We start from the raw sequence: 21701 nt of genomic DNA, 5'->3' as shown, positions 1-21701 counted from the left end.
CCACAGTGTACCCAGTCTATTCCGTGTTACCCCCACAGTGTACCCAGTCTATTCCGTGTTAGCCCCACAGTGTACCCAGTCTATTCCGTGTTAGCCCCACAGTGTACCCAGTCTATTCCGGGTTAGCCCCACAGTGTACCCAGTCTATTCCGTGTTAGCCCCACAGTGTACCCAGTCTATTCCATGTTACCCCCACAGTGTATCCAGTCTATTCCGTGTTACCCACAGTGTACCCAGTCTATTCCGTGTTACCCCCACAGTGTATCCAGTCTATTCTGTGTTTCCCACAGTGTACCCAGTCTATTCCGTGTTACCCACAGTGTACCCAGTCTATTCTGTGTTACCCACAGTGTACCCAGTCTATTCCGTGTTAGCCCCACAGTGTACCCAGTGTATTCCATGTTCCCCACAGTGTACCCAGTCTATTCCGTGTTAGCCCCACAGTGTGCCCAGTCTATTCTGTGTTACCCCCACAGTGTACCCAGTCTATTCCGTGTTAGCCCCACAGTGTACCCAGTTTATTCCGTGTTACCGACAGTGTACCCAGTCTATTCCGTGTTACCCCCACAGTGTACCCAGTCTATTCCATGTTCCCCACAGTGTACCCAGTCTATTCCGTGTTACCCACAGTGTACCCAGTCTATTCCGTGTTAGCCCCACAGTGTACCTAGTCTATTCCATGTTCCCCACAGTGTACCCAGTCTATTCCGTGTTACCCCCACAGTGTACCCAGTCTATTCCGTGTTAGCCCCACAGTGTACCCAGCCTATTCTGTGTTACCCACAGTGTACCCAGTCTATTCCGTGTTAGCCCCACAGTGTACCCAGTCCATTCCGTGTTACCCCCACAGTGTACCCAGTCTATTCCGATTTACCCACAGTGTATCCAGTCTATTCCGTGTTACCCCCACAGTGTACCCAGTCTATTCCGTGTTAGCCCCACAGTGTACCCAGTCTATTCCGTGTTACCCCCACAGTGTACCCAGTCTATTCCGTGTTACCCACAGTGTACCCAGTCTATTCCGTGTTAGACCCACAGTGTACCCAGTCTATTCCGTGTTAGACCCACAGTGTATCCAGTGTATTCCGTGTTAGCCCCACAGTGTACCCAGTCTATTCCGTGTTAGCCCCACAGTGTACCCAGTCTATTCCGTGTTCCCCACAGTATACCCAGTTTATTCCGTGTTAGTCCCACAGTGTACCCAGTCTATTCCGTGTTAACCACAGTGTACCCAGTCTATTCCGTGTTAGCCCCACAGTGTACCCAGTCTATTCCGTGTTAGCCCCACAGTGTACCCAGTCTATTCCGTGTTACCCCCACAGTGTACCCAGTCTATTCCGTGTTAACCACAGTGTACCCAGTCTATTCCGTGTTACCCACAGTGTACCCAGTCTATTCCGTGTTAACCACAGTGTACCCGGTCTATTCCGTGTTACCCCCACAGTGTACCCGGTCTATTCCGTGTTAGTCCCACAGTGTACCCAGTCTATTCCGTGTTACCCCCACAGTGTACCCAGTCTATTCCGTGTTAACCACAGTGTACCCGGTCTATTCCGTGTTACCCCCACAGTGTACCCGGTCTATTCCGTGTTAGTCCCACAGTGTACCCAGTCTATTCCGTGTTACCCCCACAGTGTACCCAGTCTATTCCGTGTTAGCCACAGTGTACCCAGTCTATTCCGTGTTAGTCCCACAGTGTACCCAGTCTATTCCGTGTTACCCCCACAGTGTACCCAGTCTATTCCGTGTTACCCACAGTGTACCCAATCTATTCCGTGTTAGTCCCACAGTGTACCCAGTCTATTCGGTGTTAGCCCCACAGTGTACCCAGTCTATTCCGTGTTACCCACAGTGTACCCAGTCTATTCCGTGTTAGCCCCACAGTGAACCCAGTCTCTTCCATGTTAGCCCCACAGTGTACCCAGTCTATTCCGTGTTAGCCCCACAGTGTACCCAGTCTATTCCGTGTTACCCACAGTGTACCCAGTCTATTCCGTGTTACCCACAGTGTATCCAGTCTATTCCGTGTTACCCCCACAGTGTACCCAGTCTATTCCGTGTTACCCCCACAGTGTACCCAGTTTATTCCGTGTTACCCACAGTGTACGCAGTCTATTCAGTGTTACCCACAGTGTACCCAGTCTATTCCGTGTTAGCCCCACAGTGTACCCAGTCTATTCCGTGTTACCCACAGTGTACGCAGTCTATTCCGTGTTACCCACAGTGTACCCAGTCTATTCCGTGTTAGCCCCACAGTGTACCCAGTCTATTCCGTGTTACCCACAGTGTACCCAGTCTATTCCGTGTTACCCCCACAGTGTACCCAGTCTATTCCGTGTTAGCCCCACAGTGTACCCAGTCTATCCCGTGTTAGCCCCACAGTGTACCCAGTCTATTCCGTGTTACCCACAGTGTACCCAGTCTATTCCGTGTTAGCCCCACAGTGTACCCAGTCTATTCCGTGTTAGCCCCACAGTTTACCCAGTCTATTCCGTGTTAGCCCCACAGTGTACCCAGTCTATTCCGTGTTACCCCCACAGTGTACCCAGTCTATTCCGTGTTAGCCCCACAGTGTACCCAGTCTATTACATGTTCCCCACAGTGTACCCAGTCTATTCCGTGTTCCCCCCACAGTGTACCCAGTCTATTCCGTGTTACCCCCACAGTGTACCCAGTCTATTCCGTGTTAGCCCCACAGTGTACCCAGTCTATTCCGTGTTACCCCCACAGTGTACCCAGTCTATTCCGTGTTCCCCACAGTGTACCCAGTCTATTCCGTGTTACCCTCACAGTGTACCCAGTCTATTCCGTGTTACCCACAGTGTACCCAGTCTATTCCGTGTTACCCACAGTGTATCCAGTCTATTCCGTGTTACCCACAGTGTACCCAGTCTATTCCGTGTTAGCCCCACAGTGTACCCAGTCTATTCCGTGTTCCCCACAGTGTACCCAGTCTATTCCGTGTTACCCACAGTGTACCCAGTCTATTCCGTGTTACCCCCACAGTGTACCCAGTCTATTCCGTGTTAGCCCCACAGTGTACCCAGTCTATTCCGTGTTACCCCCACAGTGTACCCTGTCTATTCCGTGTTACCCCCACAGTGTACCCAGTCTATTCCGTGTTACCCACAGTGTACCCAGTCTATTCCGTGTTACCCCCACAGTGTACCCAGTCTATTCCGTGTTACCCCCACAGTGTACCCAGTCTATTCCGTGTTACCCCCACAGTGTACCCAGTGTATTCCGTGTTAGCCCCACAGTGTACCCAGTCTATTCCGTGTTACCCCCACAGTGTACCCAGTCTATTCCGTGTTACCCACAGTGTACCCAGTCTATTCCGTGTTACCCCCACAGTGTACCCAGTCTATTCCGTGTTACCCCCACAGTGTACCCAGTCTATTCCGTGTTACCCCCACAGTGTATCCAGTCTATTCCGTGTTACCCACAGTGTACCCAGTCTATTCCGTGTTACCCCCACAGTGTACCCTGTCAGTCCCGTGTAAGTTACACTGTATCCAATCAATTCAACTTTATTTACAGTACATGCAGCTAATTGAGTCTTAATTGATGGTATTGAGTCAATCTCATGTTAGTTAGACTGTGTCCTGTCAATCCAATATTCCTTATACTCTGTGCAGTCAATTCCATGTTAATGACACTCTCCCCGTTAAATCCGATTTCACCCCCCATCTCAGCTATTAATTCCAGATTCAGTACACTCTACCATTTCAATACCAGTTTGGTTACACTGTATTCCAGAACTCTCATCTCCGTTACACTGTATCCTGTCCTTCCTGCAATGAAGGGGCTGGAGGGGTTACAGAGATAGGGAGGGGGTGTAGGGGGTGGGGGGGGTTACAGAGATAGGGAGGGGGTGTGGGGGCTGGAGGGGGGGTTACAGAGATAGGGAGGGGGTGTAGGGGCTGGAGGGGGTGACAGAGATAGGGAGGGGGTGTGGGGGCTGGAGGGGGTTACAGAGATAGGGAGGGGGTGTAGGGGCGGGAGGGGGTTACAGAGATAGGGAGGGGGTGTAGGGGCTGAAGGGGGTTTACAGAGATAGGGAGGGGGTGTAGGGGCTGGAGGGGGTTACAGACATAGGGAGGGGGTGTAGGGGCTGGAGGGGGTGACAGAGAGAGGGAGGGGGTGTAGGGGGTGGAGGGGTTACAGAGATAGGGAGGGGGTGTAGGGGCTGGAGGGGGTTACAGAGATAGGGAGGGGGTGTAGGGGCTGGAGGGGTTACAGAGATAGGGAGGGGGTATAGGGGCTGGAGGGGGTTACAGAGATAGGGAGGGGGTGTAGGGGCTGGAGGGGGTTACAGAGATAGGGAGGGGGTGTAGGGGCTGGAGGGGGTTATAGAGATAGGGATGGCATTAAATTTGATGTCACTGTGTTACCCTGAGCTAATCCAGTACGTGGTTGGTTTAACTATGATGAATCGTGTATAATTGCTCAGACGACCTCTGATCTTTTTGGTTGACTGAGTTGAACTGTATCAGCTTGTTCATTGCACGTGTGCTCTGTTATGTCACACTCCCCCACCCTGACTCCCTGTCACTTTCAGCCCCTGTATATTTCACCCATGACTTCAAACAAATCGCCAGGATCTGTTCCAATTCAGCAGGACGTTCAGGGAACGGTTCCAGGCTTTTTCCGAATGACCTTTTCGGCATGCCCCTGAAAGCGGACAGTTAGTGAGTCCTGTCACTCGCTGACTGTCCTGATCCCGTCCTGACTGACCTGCAGCTTCTGGTGGGAGAGATGGCCCCCAGTTTCTCCCCATCCTTCTCCACCCGGCAACCACCCGCCCCCCCCAACACCCCTCACCCACCCCCGCCACCCCCTCACTGTCCTCTGAGCTCAGGACTTGGGCTGGATTGACATCTTCTTGGGTAGAAATCGATTCACTGTGATCAAACATTCTCTCCATCTCTCTCCTTCTGCCTCTCCCTCTCTCCTCCCATCTCACTCCCCCTCCCACTCCCTCCCTTCCCTCCCTCTTCCTCCCTGCTCTCTTTCTCTCTATCTGTCTCTCCATCTCCCTCTCTCTCTCTCTCCATTCCCTTTCTTTCTATCTCTCTCTATCCCTCTCCGCCCACCATCCTTCTCTATCCCTCTCTCTCTCTCTCGAGCCCTCTTTCTTTATCCCTCTCTCTCTCTCTTTCTCTCACTCCCCTCTCACAGTCCACCTCTTTCCCCTCTCCCACCCTTTTCTCTCACCTCTCTTTCTCTTTCTATCCCTCTTTCTGTCCCTTGACCCAGACACCAGAAAAGACAACAGCCCTGTGTGACCTCCCTGATGTCTGGGAGCCTGTGTCAGTATCTCTCCCACTGCCCGAGCACCATCCTGACCCCACAGGGTCACCCTCCCTGACCCCACAGGGTCACCCTCCCTGACCCCACAGGGTCACCCTCCCTGATGTCTGGGGGCCCTGTGTCTGTATTGGGAGAGCTGTCTCTCCCACTGCCTGAGCACCATCCTGACCCCACAGGGTCACCCTCCCTGACCCCACAGGGTCACCCTCCCTGATGTCTGGGGGCCTGTGTCAGTATTGGGAGAGCTGTCTCTCCCACTGCCTGAGCACCATCCTGACCCCACAGGGTCACCCCCCCTGACCCCACAGGGTCACCCTCCCTGACGTCTGGGGGCCTGTGTCAGTATTGGGAGAGCTGTCTCTCCCACTGCCTGAGCACCATCCTGACCCCACAGGGTCACCCTCCCTGACCCCACAGGGTCACCCTCCCTGACCCCACAGGGTCACCCTCCCTGACCCCACAGGGTCACCCTCCCTGATGTCTGGGGGCCTGTGTCAGTATTGGGAGAGCTGTCTCTCCCACTGCCTGAGCACCATCCTGACCCCACAGGGTCACCCTCCCTGACCCCACAGGGTCTCCCTCCCTGACCCCACAGGGTCACCCTCCCTGACCCCACAGGGTCACCCTCCCTGATGTCTGGGGGCCTGTGTCAGTATTGGGAGAGCTGTCTCTCCCACTGCCTGAGCACCATCCTGACCCCACAGGGTCACCCTCCCTGACCCCACAGGGTCTCCCTCCCTGACCCCACAGGGTCACCCTCCCTGACCCCACAGGGTCACCTTCCCTGATGTCTGGGGGCCTGTGTCAGTATTGGGAGAGCTGTCTCTCCCACTGCCCGAGCACCATCCTGACCCCACAGGGTCACCCTCCCTGACCCCACAGGGTCACCCTCCCTGACCCCACAGGGTCACCCTCCCTGACCCCACAGGGTCACCCTCCCTGACGTCTGGGGGCCTGTGTCAGTATTGGGAGAGCTGTCTCTCCCACTGCCCGAGCACCATCCTGACCCCACAGGGTCACCCTCCCTGACCCCACAGGGTCACCCTCCCTGACCCCACAGGGTCACCCTCCCTGACCCCACAGGGTCACCCTCCCTGATGTCTGGGGGCCCTGTGTCAGTATTGGGAGAGCTGTCTCTCCCACTGCCCGAGCACCATCCTGACCCCACAGGGTCACCCTCCCTGACCCCACAGGGTCACCCTCCCTGATGTCTGGGGCCCTGTGTCAGTATTGGGAGAGCTGTCTCTCCCACTGCCTGAGCACCATCCTGACCCCACAGGGTCACCCTCCCTGACCCCACAGGGTCACCCTCCCTGATGTCTGGGGGCCCTGTGTCAGTATTGGGAGAGCTGTCTCTCCCACTGCCTGAGCACCATCCTGACCCAGTCACACTGACCGAATCCTACCTTCCAGACAGTATCCCAGACCCCACCTGATTCTCACCATCCCTGGATAGGTGCTGTCCCACCGTCAGGACTGACCTGGCAGAGGGAGGGGTACACTGGGTTACAGTCGGGGAGTAAGTTGCTCAGGGGGTGCCCAGTTTTGTCTCTGGGCCCCATGGAGTCTCATGACTTCAGGTTAAACAGGGGCAAGGAAACCCCCTACCAATGACCACATACCAGCCTCCCTCAGCTGATGGATCAGTATCCTCCACGTGGGACAACATTTGGAGGAGGCACTGAGGGTGGTGAGGGGGCACAGAATGCCCTCTGGGTGGGGGATTTCAGTGTCCCCCCCCCCACCCCCCCCAAGAGTGACTCAGCAGCAGCAGCATTACTGATGGAGCTGGTCGGGTCCTAAAGGACCCAGCTGCTAGACTGGGTCTGCAGCAGGTAGTGAGGGAACCAACAAGAGGGAAAATACATTCCTGACCTCCTCCTTCCCAATCTGCTGGCTGCAGGTGTATCTGTCCATGACAGTATCGGTAAGAGTGAGCCCCGCACTGTCCGTGTGGAGATAAAGTCCCACCTTCACATTGAGAATACCCTCCATCGTGTTGTGTGGGCACTATCACTGTGCTCAATGGGACAGACATCGAACCGATCTAGCGGCTCAAGACTAGGCATCCCTGAGGTACTGGGGCATCGCCAGCAGCAGAACTGTCCTCCAGCACAATCTGGAAACTCACGGCCCGGCATACCCCCCCCCCTCAACCCTGACCATCAGGCCAGGGGACCAACCCTGGTTCAATGTAGAGTGTGGGAGGGTATGTCAGGGACAGCATCAGGCAGACCGGAGGATGAGGTGCCAACCTGGTGAAGGTACCAGGCAGGACCACATTCAGTGGGGAATGGTGGTGGACAATTACACAGCTCACTAGGGGAGGAAGCTCCACAAATCTCCCCCTCCTCAGTGATGGGGGAGCCCCCCACATCAGGGCAAACGATGAGGCTGAAGGCCTCACAGCAATCCTCCCCGAAACCACACCAATACAGGAGTGTGTGAGGGGGGGGGACAGAGACCTCCCCCCAGATACAGGAGTGTGAGAGAGAGGGGGGGGGGGGGGGACAGAGACCTCCCCCCAGATACAGGAGTGTGTGAGAGAGAGGGGGGGGGGGACAGAGACCTCCCCCCAGATACAGGAGTGTGTGAGGGGGGGGACAGAGACCTCCCCCCCGATACAGGAGTGTGAGAGAGAGGGGGGGGGGGGGAACAGAGACCTCCCCCCCAGATACAGGAGTGTGTGAGAGAGGGGGGGGACAGAGACCTCCCCCCAGATACAGGAGTGTGTGAGAGAAGGGGGGGGGTACAGAGACCTCCCCCCAGATACAGGAGTGTGTGAGAGAGGGGGGGACAGAGACCTCCCCCCAGATACAGGAGTGTGTGAGGGGGGGGACAGAGACCTCCCCCCAGACACAGGAGTGTGTGAGAGAGGAGGGGGACAGAGACCTCCCCCCAGATACAGGAGTGTGTGAGAGAGAGAGGGTTAGAGAGACCTCCCCAGATATAGGAGTGTGAGAGAGAGAGAGGGTTAGAGAGACCTCCCCAGATACAGGAGTGTGTGAGAGAGAGAGGGTTAGAGAGACCTCCCCAGATACAGGAGTGTGTGAGGGAGAGAGGGTTAGAGAGACCTCCCCAGATACAGGAGTGTGTGAGAGAGAGAGGGTTAGAGAGACCTCCCCAGATACAGGAGTGTGTGACAGAGAGAGAGGGTTAGAGAGACCTCCCCAGATACAGGAGTGTGTGAGGGAGAGAGAGGGTTAGAGAGACCTCCCCAGATACAGGAGTGTGTGACAGAGAGAGGGTGAGAGAGACCTCCCCAGATACAGGAGTGTGTGAGGGAGAGAGGGTTAGAGAGACCTCCCCAGATACAGGAGTGTGTGAGAGAGAGAGAGGGTTAGAGAGACCTCCCCAGATACAGGAGTGTGTGAGAGAGAGAGGGTTAGAGAGACCTCCCCAGATACAGGAGTGTGTGAGGGAGAGAGGGTTAGAGAGACCTCCCCAGATACAGGAGTGTGTGAGAGAGAGAGGGTTAGAGAGACCTCCCCAGATACAGGAGTGTGTGAGGGAGAGAGGGTTAGAGAGACCTCCCCAGATACAGGAGTGTGTGAGGGAGAGAGAGGGTTAGAGAGACCTCCCCAGATACAGGAGTGTGTGTGAGAGAGAGAGGGTTAGAGAGACCTCCCCAGATACAGGAGTGTGTGAGAGAGAGAGGGTTAGAGAGACCTCCCCAGATACAGGAGTGTGTGAGGGAGAGAGGGTTAGAGAGACCTCCCCAGATACAGGAGTGTGTGAGAGAGAGAGGGTTAGAGAGACCTCCCCAGATACAGGAGTGTGTGAGAGAGGGGGGGGACAGAGACCTCCCCCCAGATACAGGAGTGTGTGAGAGAGAGGGGGGGGACAGAGACCTCCCCCCAGATACAGGAGTGTGTGAGAGAGAGGGGGGGGGGACAGAGACCTCCCCCCAGATACAGGAGTGTGTGAGGGAGAGAGAGGGTTAGAGAGACCTCCCCAGGTACAGGAGTGTGTGAGAGAGAGAGGGTTAGAGAGACCTCCCCAGATATAGGAGTGTGTGAGGGAGAGAGAGGGTTAGAGAGACCTCCCCAGATACAGGAGTGTGTGAGGGAGAGAGAGGGTTAGAGAGACCTCCCCAGGTACAGGAGTGTGTGAGGGAGAGAGGGTTAGAGAGACCTCCCCAGATACAGGAGTGTGTGAGGGAGAGAGGGTTAGAGAGACCTCCCCAGGTACAGGAGTGTGTGAGAGAGAGAGGGTTAGAGAGACCTCCCCAGATACAGGAGTGTGTGAGAGAGAGAGAGGGTTAGAGAGACCTCCCCAGATACAGGAGAGTGTGAGGGAGAGAGGGTTAGAGAGACCTCCCCAGATACAGGAGTGTGTGAGGGAGAGAGGGTTAGAGAGACCTCCCCAGATACAGGAGTGTGTGAGGGAGAGAGGGTTAGGGAGACCTCCCCAGATACAGGAGTGTGTGAGGGAGAGAGGGTTAGAGAGACCTCCCCAGATACAGGGGTATGAGGGAGAGAGTTAGAGAGACCTCCCCAGATACAGGAGAGTGTGAGGGAGAGAGGGTTAGAGAGACCTCCCCAGATACAGGAGTGTGTGTGAGAGAGAGAGGGTTAGAGAGACCTCCCCAGATACAGGAGTGTGTGAGAGAGAGAGAGGGTTAGAGAGACCTCCCCAGATACAGGAGAGTGTGAGGGAGAGAGGGTTAGAGAGACCTCCCCAGATACAGGAGTGTGTGAGGGAGAGAGGGTTAGAGAGACCTCCCCAGATAAAGGAGTGTGTGAGGGAGAGAGGGTTAGAGAGACCTCCCCAGATACAGGAGTGTGTGAGAGAGAGAGAGGGTTAGAGAGACCTCCCCAGATACAGGAGTGTGTGAGAGAGAGAGGGTTAGAGAGACCTCCCCAGATACTGGAGTGTGTGAGGGAGAGAGGGTTAGAGAGACCTCCCCAGATACAGGAGTGTGTGAGGGAGAGAGGGTTAGAGAGACCTCCCCAGATACAGGAGTGTGTGAGGGAGAGAGGGTTAGAGAGACCTCCCCAGATACAGGAGTGTGTGAGAGAGAGAGGGTTAGAGAGACCTCCCCAGATACAGGAGTGTGTGAGGGAGAGAGGGTTAGAGAGACCTCCCCAGATACAGGAGTGTGTGAGGGAGAGAGGGTTAGAGAGACCTCCCCAGATACAGGAGTGTGTGAGGGAGAGAGGGTTAGAGAGACCTCCCCAGATACAGGGGTATGAGGGAGAGAGTTAGAGAGACCTCCCCAGATACAGGAGTGTGTGAGAGAGAGAGAGGGTTAGAGACCTCCCCAGATACAGGAGTGTGTGAGAGAGAGAGAGGGTTAGAGAGACCTCCCCAGATACAGGAGTGTGAGAGAGAGAGGGTTAGAGAGACCTCCCCAGATACAGGAGAGTGTGAGGGAGAGAGGGTTAGAGAGACCTCCCCAGATACAGGAGAGTGTGAGGGAGAGAGAGGGTTAGAGAGACCTCCCCAGGTACAGGAGTGTGTGAGGGAGAGAGGGTTAGAGAGACCTCCCCAGATACAGGAGTGTGTGAGGGGAATGGGAGGCCGTTGTTAGTCACCTTCCGTTTGTGCGATGATTTAATCCCGGGAGTGAGTGTTGTCTGTGGGAGTTGATTTGGTGAAATTAGAAGATTAATTATAATGAAGGGAGGCAGAGAGGCAGCACGATCAGTTGGCTCTGTCAGAGACTGGTTAATTATTGTGTTGTGCTTTTGGGAACACTGTGAAGTTTGAAACATTAATGTTACGGTGGCTCAGTGGTTAGCGCTGCTGCCTCCAAGAGTCAGGGACCCAGGTTCAATCCCACTTTCAGGCGACTGTCTGTGTGGAGTTTGCACATTCTCCCCGGGTCTGCGTGGGTTTCCTCCGGGTGCTCCGGTTTCCTCCCACAGTCCAAAAATGTGCAGGTCAGGGTGGATTGGCCGTGGGAAATTGTCCCATAGTGCCCAGGGATGTACAGGTTAGGGTGGATTGGCCGTGGGAAATTGTCCCATAGTGCCCAGGGATGTGCAGGTTAGGGTGGATTGGCCATGGGAAATTGTCCCATAGTGTCCTGGGGTGTGCAGGTTAGGGTGGATTGGCCATGGGAAATTGTCCCATAGTGTCCTGGGGTGTGCAGGTTAGGGTGGATTGGCCGTGGGAAATTGTCCCATAGTGCCCAGGGATGTGCAGGTTAGGGTGGATTGGCCGTGGGAAATTGTCCCATAGTGCCCAGGGATGTGCAGGTTAGGGTGGATTGGCCGTGGGAAATTCTCCCATAGTGCCCAGGGATGTGTAGGTTAGGGTGGATTGGCCGTGGGAAATTCTCCCATAGTGCCCAGGGATGTGTAGGTTAGGGTGGATTGGCCGTGGGGAAATGCCGGAATAGGGGGTGGGTCTGTGTGGGTCGGTGTGGACCCGATGAGTCAAAGGGCCTGTTTCCATGCTGTTGGGATTGTGTGGCTGTGACCAACATCCAATCAAAGCCCGTCCTCCCACCAAACCCTCTCATGGGCTGTTGTGCACACACCCTGCTGTGCCTCCTGGATGGGCTGCTCGACTTTGGGAGGCGTCGCTGCCACATCTCAACCTCCAACAACAGAACCCTGCATTTATCTAGCGCAGTACGACGTCCTGGTCAGCCCCTTCCAGGATTACGGACAGGATCTCCAACTCTCAGTCAGGCACGGTTGGGTTTGAAGATTATATTGAAGGAGGGAGAGAGAGAGAGAGAGAGGGAGAGACAGAGATAGAGGGACAACAGAGGCACCATCTTCCCAGCAGGTGGCTGTGTAAAAGATCCCACAGCCGTTATTGGAAGGAGAGCAGGGAGGGGGGAGATCTCCCCAGGGTCCTGAGCCCAATATTGATCCCTCAACCAACATAACTGCACCCAGATGGTCTGGGTCACTCCCACATGGTTGGGTGTGGGATCTTGCTGTGCTCTGCAGACAGACAGTCCCTGATCGGCTATTGAGAGGCCCCGAGGTGAATAGAAGCAGAGGTTTGTGGACCTGGGGATGAGAGGACAGTGGGCGAATTTGGAGTCGGGTGGGGAATTGGACACAAATTGGGGATTGGGGGGTGGGGGAGGGGGGTGGGGAAGGTGGGTGGGAGTGCGGAGGAAGTCACACGCTGGACTGACCCATATCCCCCCCCCGTTCCCCCTCCCCCTCTCAGCCAAGCCTCACTGTGATTCGGAGCGACAGGCAACAACAGGACGATGGGAACCAGAAAACTCTTTCTGGGATTGATGGTGGTCACAGCTGTCAGCGTCCTGCTGCTCCACACCTCGCACTTCAACTGGGAGAGGCATCGCAGGAGGAACTGCACCTCAGACAGGTACATATCTCTGTGCTCTCCTTCATCCCTGCCCACTGTCACACACCCATTCCACACTCTCACCATCCCGTGGGGACATTCAGGGGTGGGGGGAACAGTAATCCCACACCAGCGCATCCGCACACACTTCCCGGTCTCTCTATCCCACACTCGGAGTTACCGTACACACAGTCCCCGTGTCCCACACTCGGAGTTACCGTACACACAGTCCCCGTGTCCCACACTCGGAGTTACCGTACACACAGTCCCTGTGTCCCTCACTCGGAGTTACCGTACACACAGTCCCCGGTCCCCGTGTCCCACACTCGGAGTTACCGTACACACTGTCCCCATGTCCCACACTCGGAGTTACCGTACACACAGTCCCCGTGTCCCACACTCGGAGTTACCGTACACACAGTCCCCGTGTCCCACACTCTGAGTTACCGTACACACACTCCCCAGTCCCCGTGTCCCACACACGGAGTTACCGTACACACAGTCCCCGTGTCCCACACTCGGAGTTACCGTACACACAGTCCCCGGTCCCCGTGTCCCACACTCGGAGTTACCGTACACACAGTCCCCGTGTCCCACAGTCGGAGTTACCGTACACACAGTCCCCGTTTCCCACACTCGGAGTTACCGTACACACAGTCCCCGTGTCCCACACTCGGAGTTACCGTACACACAGTCCCCGTGTCCCACACTCGGAGTTACCGTACACACTGTCCCCGTGTCCCACACTCGGAGTTACCGTACACACAGTCCCCGGTCCCCGTGTCCCACACTCGGAGTTACCGTACACACAGTCCCCGTGTCCAACACTCGGAGTTACCGTACACACAGTCCCCGTGTCCCACACTCGGAGTTACCGTACACACAGTCCCTGTGTCCCACACTCGGAGTTACCGTACACACACTCCCCAGTCCCCGTGTCCCACACTCGGAGTTACCGTACACACAGTCCCCGTGTCCCACACTTGGAGTTACCATACACACAGTCCCCGTGTCCCACACTCGGAGTTACCATACACACAGTCCCCGTGTCCCACACTCGGAGTTACCGTACACACAGTCCCCGGTCCCCGTGTCCCACACCCGGAGTTACCGTACACACAGTCCCCAGTCTCCGTGTCCCACACTCGGAGTTACCGTACACACAGTCCCCGTGTCCCACACTCGGAGTTACCGTACACACAGTCCCCGTGTCCCACACTCGGAGTTACCGTACACACAGTCCCCGTGTCCCACACTCGGAGTTACCGTACACACAGTCCCCGTGTCCCACACTCGGAGTTACCGTACACACAGTCCCCGTGTCCCACACTCGGAGTTACCGTACACACAGTCCCCGGTCTCTGTGTCCCACACTCGGAGTTACCGTACACACAGTCCCCGTGTCCCACACTCGGAGTTACCGTACACACAGTCCCCGTGTCCCACACTCGGAGTTACCGTACACACAGTCCCCGTGTCCCACACTCGGAGTTACCGTACACACAGTCTCCGTGTCCCACACTCGGAGTTACCGTACAGACAGTCCCCAGTCCCCGTGTCCCACACCCGGAGTTACCGTACACACAGTCCCCGTGTCCCACACTCAGAGTTACCGTACACACAGTCCCCGTGTCCCACACTCGGAGTTACCGTACACACAGTCCCCGGTCTCTGTGTCCCACACTCGGAGTTACCGTACACACACTCCCCAGTCCCCGTGTCCCACACTCGGAGTTACCGTACACACAGTCCCCGTGTCCCTCACTCGGAGTTACCGTACACACAGTCCCCGGTCCCCGTGTCCCACACTCGGAGTTACCGTACACACAGTCTCCGTGTCCCACACTCGGAGTTACCGTACACACTGTCCCCGTGTCCCACACTCGGAGTTACCGTACACACAGTCCCCGTGTCCCACACTCGGAGTTACCGTACACACAGTCCCCGTGTCCCACACTCGGAGTTACCGTACACACAGTCCCCGGTCCCCGTGTCCCTCACTCGGAGTTACCGTACACACAGTCTCCGTGTCCCACACTCGGAGTTACCGTACACACAGTCCCCGTGTCCCACACTCGGAGTTACCGTACACACAGTCCCCGTGTCCCCGTGTCCCACACTCGGAGTTACCGTACACACAGTCCCCGTGTCCCACACTCGGAGTTACCGTACACACAGTCCCCGTGTCCCACACTCGGAGTTACCGGACACACAGTCCCCGGTCCCCGTGACCCACACTCGGAGTTACCGTACACACAGTCCCCGTGTCCCACACTCGGAGTTACCGTACACACAGTCCCTGTGTCCCACACTCGGATTTACCGTACACACAGTCCCCGTGTCCCACACTCGGAGTTACCGTACACACAGTCCCCGTGTCCCACACTCGGAGTTACCGTACACACAGTCCCCGTGTCCCACACTCGGAGTTACCGTACACACAGTCCCCGTGTCCCACACTCGGAGTTACCGTACACACAGTCCCCGTGTCCCACACTCGGAGTTACCGTACACACAGTCCCCGTGTCCCACACTCGGAGTTACCGTACACACAGTCCCCGTGTCCCACACTCGGAGTTACCGTACACACAGTCCCCGGTCTCTGTGTCCCACACTCGGAGTTACCGTACACAGAGTCCCCGTGTCCCACACTCAGAGTTACCGTACACACTGTCCCCGGTCTCCGTGTCCCACACTCGGAGTTACCGTACACACAGTCCCCGGTCCCTGTGTCCCACACTCGGAGTTACCGTACACACTGTCCCCGGTCTCCGTGTCCCTCACTGGGAGTTACCGTACACACAGTCCCCGGTCCCCGTGTCCCACACTCGGAGTTACCGTACACACAGTCCCCGTGTCCCACACTCGGAGTTACCGTACACACAGTCCCCGGTCCCCGTGTCCCACACTCGGAGTTACCGTACACACTGTCCCCGTGACCCACACTCGGAGTTACCGTACACACAGTCCCCGTGTCCCACACTCGGAGTTACCGTACACACAGTCTCCGTGTCCCACACTCGGAGTTACCGTACACACAGTCCCCGTGTCCGACACTCGGAGTTACCGTACACACAGTCCCCGTGTCCCACACTCGGAGTGACCGTACACACAGTCCCCGGTCTCCGTGTCCCACACTCGGAGTTACCGTACACACAGTCCCCGGTCCCCGTGTCCCACACTCGGAGTTACCGTACACACAGTCCCTGTGTCCCACACTCGGAGTTACCGTACACACAGTCCCCGTGTCCCACACTCGGAGTTACCGTACACACTGTCCCCGTGTCCCACACTCGGAGTTACCGTACACACAGTCCCCGGTCCCCGTGTCCCTCACTCGGAGTTACCGTACACACAGTCCCCGTGTCCCACACTCGGAGTTACCGTACACACAGTCCCCGTGTCCCACACTCGGAGTTACCGTACACACAGTCCCCGGTCCCCGTGTCCCACACTCGGAGTTACCGTACACACAGTCCCCGTGTCCCACACTCGGAGTTACCGTACACACACTCCCCGTGTCCCACACTCGGAGTTACCGTACACACAGTCCCCGTGTCCCACACTCGGAGTTACCGTACACACAGTCCCCGTGTCCCACACTCGGAGTTACCGTACACACAGTCCCCGTGTCCCACACTCGGAGTTACCGTACACACAGTCCCCGTGTCCCACACTCGGAGTTACCGTACACACAGTCCCCGTGTCCCACACCCGGAGTTATCGTACACACAGTCCCCTGTCCCCGTGTCCCACACTCGGAGTTACCGTACACACAGTCCCCGTGTCCCACACTCGGAGTTACCGTACACACAGTCTCCGTGTCCCACACTCGGAGTTACCGTACACACAGTCTCCGTGTCCCACACTCGGAGTTACCGTACACACAGTCCCCGTGTCCCACACTCGGAGTTACCGTACACACAGTCTCCGTGTCCCACACTCGGAGTTACCGTACACACAGTCCCCGGTCTCCGTGTCCCACACTCGGAGTTACCGTACACACAGTCCCCGTGTCCCACACTCGGAGTTACCGTACACACAGTCCCCGTGTCCCACACTCGGAGTTACCGTACACACAGTCCCCGTGTCCCACACTCGGAGTTACCGTACACACAGTAGCCGTGTCCCACACTCGGAGTTACCGTACACACAGTCCCCGTGTCCCACACCCGGAGTTACCGTACACACAGTCCCCTGTCCCCGTGTCCCACACTCGGAGTTACCGTACACACAGTCCCCGGTCCCCGTGTCCCACACTCGAAGTTACCGTACACACAGTCCCCGTGTCCCACACTCGGAGTTACCGTACACACAGTCCCCAGTCCCCGTGTCCCACACTCGGAGTTACCGTACACACAGTCCCCGGTCCCCGTGTCCCACACTCGGAGTTACCGTACACACAGTCTCTGTGTCCTACACTTGGAGTTACCGTACACACAGTCCCCATGTCCCACACTCGGAGTTACCGTACACACAGTCTCTGTGTCCCACACTTGGAGTTACCGTACACACAGTCCCCGTGTCCCACACTCGGAGTTACCGTACACACAGTCTCTGTGTCCCACACTTGGAGTTACCGTACACACAGTCCCCGTGTCCCACACTCGGAGTTACCGTACACACAGTCTCCGTGTCCCACACTCGGAGTTACCGTACACACAGTCCCCGTGTCCCACACTCGGAGTTACCGTACACACAGTCCCCGTGTCCCACACTCGGAGTTACCGTACACACAGTCCCCGTGTCCCACACTCGGAGTGACCGTACACACAGTCCCCGGTCTCCGTGTCCCACACTCGGAGTTACCGTACACACAGTCCCCGGTCTCCGTGTCCCACACTCGGAGTTACCGTACACACAGTCCCCGGTCCCCGTGTCCCACACTCGGAGTTACCGTACACACAGTCCCTGTGTCCCACACTCGGAGTTACCGTACACACAGTCCCCGTGTCCCACACTCGGAGTTACCGTACACACTGTCCCCGTGTCCCACACTCGGAGTTACCGTACACACAGTCCCCGGTCCCCGTGTCCCTCACTCGGAGTTACCGTACACACAGTCCCCGTGTCCCACACTCGGAGTTACCGTACACACAGTCCCCGTGTCCCACACTCGGAGTTACCGTACACACAGTCCCCGGTCCCCGTGTCCCACACTCGGAGTTACCGTACACACAGTCCCCGTGTCCCACACTCGGAGTTACCGTACACACACTCCCCGTGTCCCACACTCGGAGTTACCGTACACACAGTCCCCGTGTCCCACACTCGGAGTTACCGTACACACAGTCCCCGTGTCCCACACTCGGAGTTACCGTACACACAGTCCCCGTGTCCCACACTCGGAGTTACCGTACACACAGTCCCCGTGTCCCACACTCGGAGTTACCGTACACACAGTCCCCGTGTCCCACACTCGGAGTTACCGTACACACAGTCCCCGTGTCCCACACTCGGAGTTACCGTACACACAGTCCCCGTGTCCCACACCCGGAGTTATCGTACACACAGTCCCCTGTCCCCGTGTCCCACACTCGGAGTTACCGTACACACAGTCCCCGTGTCCCACACTCGGAGTTACCGTACACACAGTCTCCGTGTCCCACACTCGGAGTTACCGTACACACAGTCTCCGTGTCCCACACTCGGAGTTACCGTACACACAGTCCCCGTGTCCCACACTCGGAGTTACCGTACACACAGTCTCCGTGTCCCACACTCGGAGTTACCGTACACACAGTCCCCGGTCTCCGTGTCCCACACTCGGAGTTACCGTACACACAGTCCCCGTGTCCCACACTCGGAGTTACCGTACACACAGTCCCCGTGTCCCACACTCGGAGTTACCGTACACACAGTCCCCGTGTCCCACACTCGGAGTTACCGTACACACAGTAGCCGTGTCCCACACTCGGAGTTACCGTACACACAGTCCCCGTGTCCCACACCCGGAGTTACCGTACACACAGTCCCCTGTCCCCGTGTCCCACACTCGGAGTTACCGTACACACAGTCCCCGGTCCCCGTGTCCCACACTCGAAGTTACCGTACACACAGTCCCCGTGTCCCACACTCGGAGTTACCGTACACACAGTCCCCAGTCCCCGTGTCCCACACTCGGAGTTACCGTACACACAGTCCCCGGTCCCCGTGTCCCACACTCGGAGTTACCGTACACACAGTCTCTGTGTCCTACACTTGGAGTTACCGTACACACAGTCCCCATGTCCCACACTCGGAGTTACCGTACACACAGTCTCTGTGTCCCACACTTGGAGTTACCGTACACACAGTCCCCGTGTCCCACACTCGGAGTTACCGTACACACAGTCTCTGTGTCCCACACTTGGAGTTACCGTACACACAGTCCCCGTGTCCCACACTCGGAGTTACCGTACACACAGTCTCCGTGTCCCACACTCGGAGTTACCGTACACACAGTCCCCGTGTCCCACACTCGGAGTTACCGTACACACAGTCCCCGTGTCCCACACTCGGAGTTACCGTACACACAGTCCCCGTGTCCCACACTCGGAGTGACCGTACACACAGTCCCCGGTCTCCGTGTCCCACACTCGGAGTTACCGTACACACAGTCCCCGGTCTCCGTGTCCCACACTCGGAGTTACCGTACACACAGTCCCCGGTCCCCGTGTCCCACACTCGGAGTTACCGTACACACAGTCCCTGTGTCCCACACTCGGAGTTACCGTACACACAGTCCCCGTGTCCCACACTCGGAGTTACCGTACACACTGTCCCCGTGTCCCACACTCGGAGTTACCGTACACACAGTCCCCGGTCCCCGTGTCCCTCACTCGGAGTTACCGTACACACAGTCCCCGTGTCCCACACTCGGAGTTACCGTACACACAGTCCCCGTGTCCCACACTCGGAGTTACCGTACACACAGTCCCCGGTCCCCGTGTCCCACACTCGGAGTTACCGTACACACAGTCCCCGTGTCCCACACTCGGAGTTACCGTACACACACTCCCCGTGTCCCACACTCGGAGTTACCGTACACACAGTCCCCGTGTCCCACACTCGGAGTTACCGTACACACAGTCCCCGTGTCCCACACTCGGAGTTACCGTACACACAGTCCCCGTGTCCCACACTCGGAGTTACCGTACACACAGTCCCCGTGTCCCACACTCGGAGTTACCGTACACACAGTCCCCGTGTCCCACACCCGGAGTTACCGTACACACAGTCCCCTGTCCCCGTGTCCCACACTCGGAGTTACCGTACACACAGTCCCCGTGTCCCACACTCGGAGTTACCGTACACACAGTCTCCGTGTCCCACACTCGGAGTTACCGTACACACAGTCCCCGTGTCCCACACTCGGAGTTACCGTACACACAGTCCCCGTGTCCCACACTCGGAGTTACCGTACACACAGTCCCCGTGTCCCACACTCGGAGTTACCGTACACACAGTAGCCGTGTCACACACTCGGAGTTACCGTACACACAGTCCCCGTGTCCCACACCCGGAGTTACCGTACACACAGTCCCCTGTCCCCGTGTCCCACACTCGGAGTTACCGTACACACAGTCCCCGTGTCCCACACTCGGAGTTACCGTACACACAGTCTCCGTGTCCCACACTCGGAGTTACCGTACACACAGTCCCCGTGTCCCACACTCGGAGTTACCGTACACACAGTCCCCTGTCCCCGTGTCCCACACTCGGAGTTACCGTACACACAGTCTCCGTGTCCCACACTCGGAGTTACCGTACACACAGTCCCCGTGTCCCACACCCGGAGTTACCGTACACACAGTCCCCGTGTCCCACACTCGGAGTTACCGTACACACAGTCCCCGTGTCCCACACCTGGAGTTACCGTACACACAGTCCCCTGTCCCCGTGTCCCACACTCGGAGTTACCGTACACACAGTCCCCGTGTCCCACACTCGGAGTTACCGTACACACGGTCCCCGGTCCCCGTGTCCCACACTCGGAGTTACCGTACACACAGTCCCCGTGTCCCACACTCGGAGTTACCATACACACTGTCCCCGTGTCCCACACTCGGAGTTACCGTACAAACAGTCCCCGTGTCCCACACTCGGAGTTACGGTACACACAGTCCCCTGTCCCCGTGTCCCACACTCGGAGTTACCGTACACACAGTCCCCGTGTCCCACACTCGGAGTTACCGTACACACAGTCCCCGTGTCCCACACTCGGAGTTACCGTACACACAGTCCCCGGTCCCCGTGTCCCACACTCGAAGTTACCGTACACACAGTCCCCGTGTCCCACACTCGGAGTTACCGTACACACAGTCCCCAGTCCCCGTGTCCCACACTCGGAGTTACCGTACACACAGTCCCCGGTCCCCGTGTCCCACACTCGGAGTTACCGTACACACAGTCTCTGTGTCCTACACTTGGAGTTACCGTACACACAGTCCCCATGTCCCACACTCGGAGTTACCGTACACACAGTCTCTGTGTCCCACACTTGGAGTTACCGTACACACAGTCCCCGTGTCCCACACTCGGAGTTACCGTACACACAGTCTCTGTGTCCCACACTTGGAGTTACCGTACACACAGTCCCCGTGTCCCACACTCGGAGTTACCGTACACACAGTCTCCGTGTCCCACACTCGGAGTTACCGTACACACAGTCCCCGTGTCCCACACTCGGAGTTACCGTACACACTGTCCCCGGTCCCCGTGTCCCACACTCGGAGTTACCGTACACACAGTCCCCGTGTCCCACACTCGGAGTTACTGTACACACGGTCCCCGGTCCCCGTGTCCCACACTCGGAGTTCCCGTACACACAGTCCCCGTGTCCCACACTCGGAGTTACCATACACACTGTCCCCGTGTCCCACACTCGGAGTTACCGTACAAACAGTCCCCGTGTCCCACACTCGGAGTTACGGTACACACAGTCCCCTGTCCCCGTGTCCCACACTCGGAGTTACCGTACACACAGTCCCCGTGTCCCACACTCGGAGTTACCGTACACACAGTCCCCGGTCCCCGTGTCCCACACTCGGAGTTACCGTACACACTGTCCCCGTGTCCCACACTCGGAGTTACCGTACACACAGTCCCCGTGTCCCACACTCGGAGTT

General features: G+C 57.2%; 1 protein-coding gene across 1 annotated transcript in view; it reads left to right on the top strand.

The window, feature by feature from the left end:
• The window catches only part of gal3st3 (galactose-3-O-sulfotransferase 3), a 121403-nt gene that overhangs the window by 12724 nt on the left and 86978 nt on the right, over positions 1 to 21701 (top strand). Inside the window, 1 exon segment of the mRNA XM_072551170.1 lies at positions 12451 to 12612. Within this exon segment, the coding sequence (XP_072407271.1) occupies positions 12494 to 12612 (119 nt within the window). The 5' untranslated portion in view covers positions 12451 to 12493.

This window comes from Chiloscyllium punctatum, chromosome 31, assembly GCF_047496795.1.
Source record: "Chiloscyllium punctatum isolate Juve2018m chromosome 31, sChiPun1.3, whole genome shotgun sequence".
NCBI lineage: Eukaryota > Metazoa > Chordata > Chondrichthyes > Orectolobiformes > Hemiscylliidae > Chiloscyllium > Chiloscyllium punctatum.
Note: the sequence above shows the minus strand (reverse complement) of the source record. Positions and strands in the feature narration are given on the sequence as shown.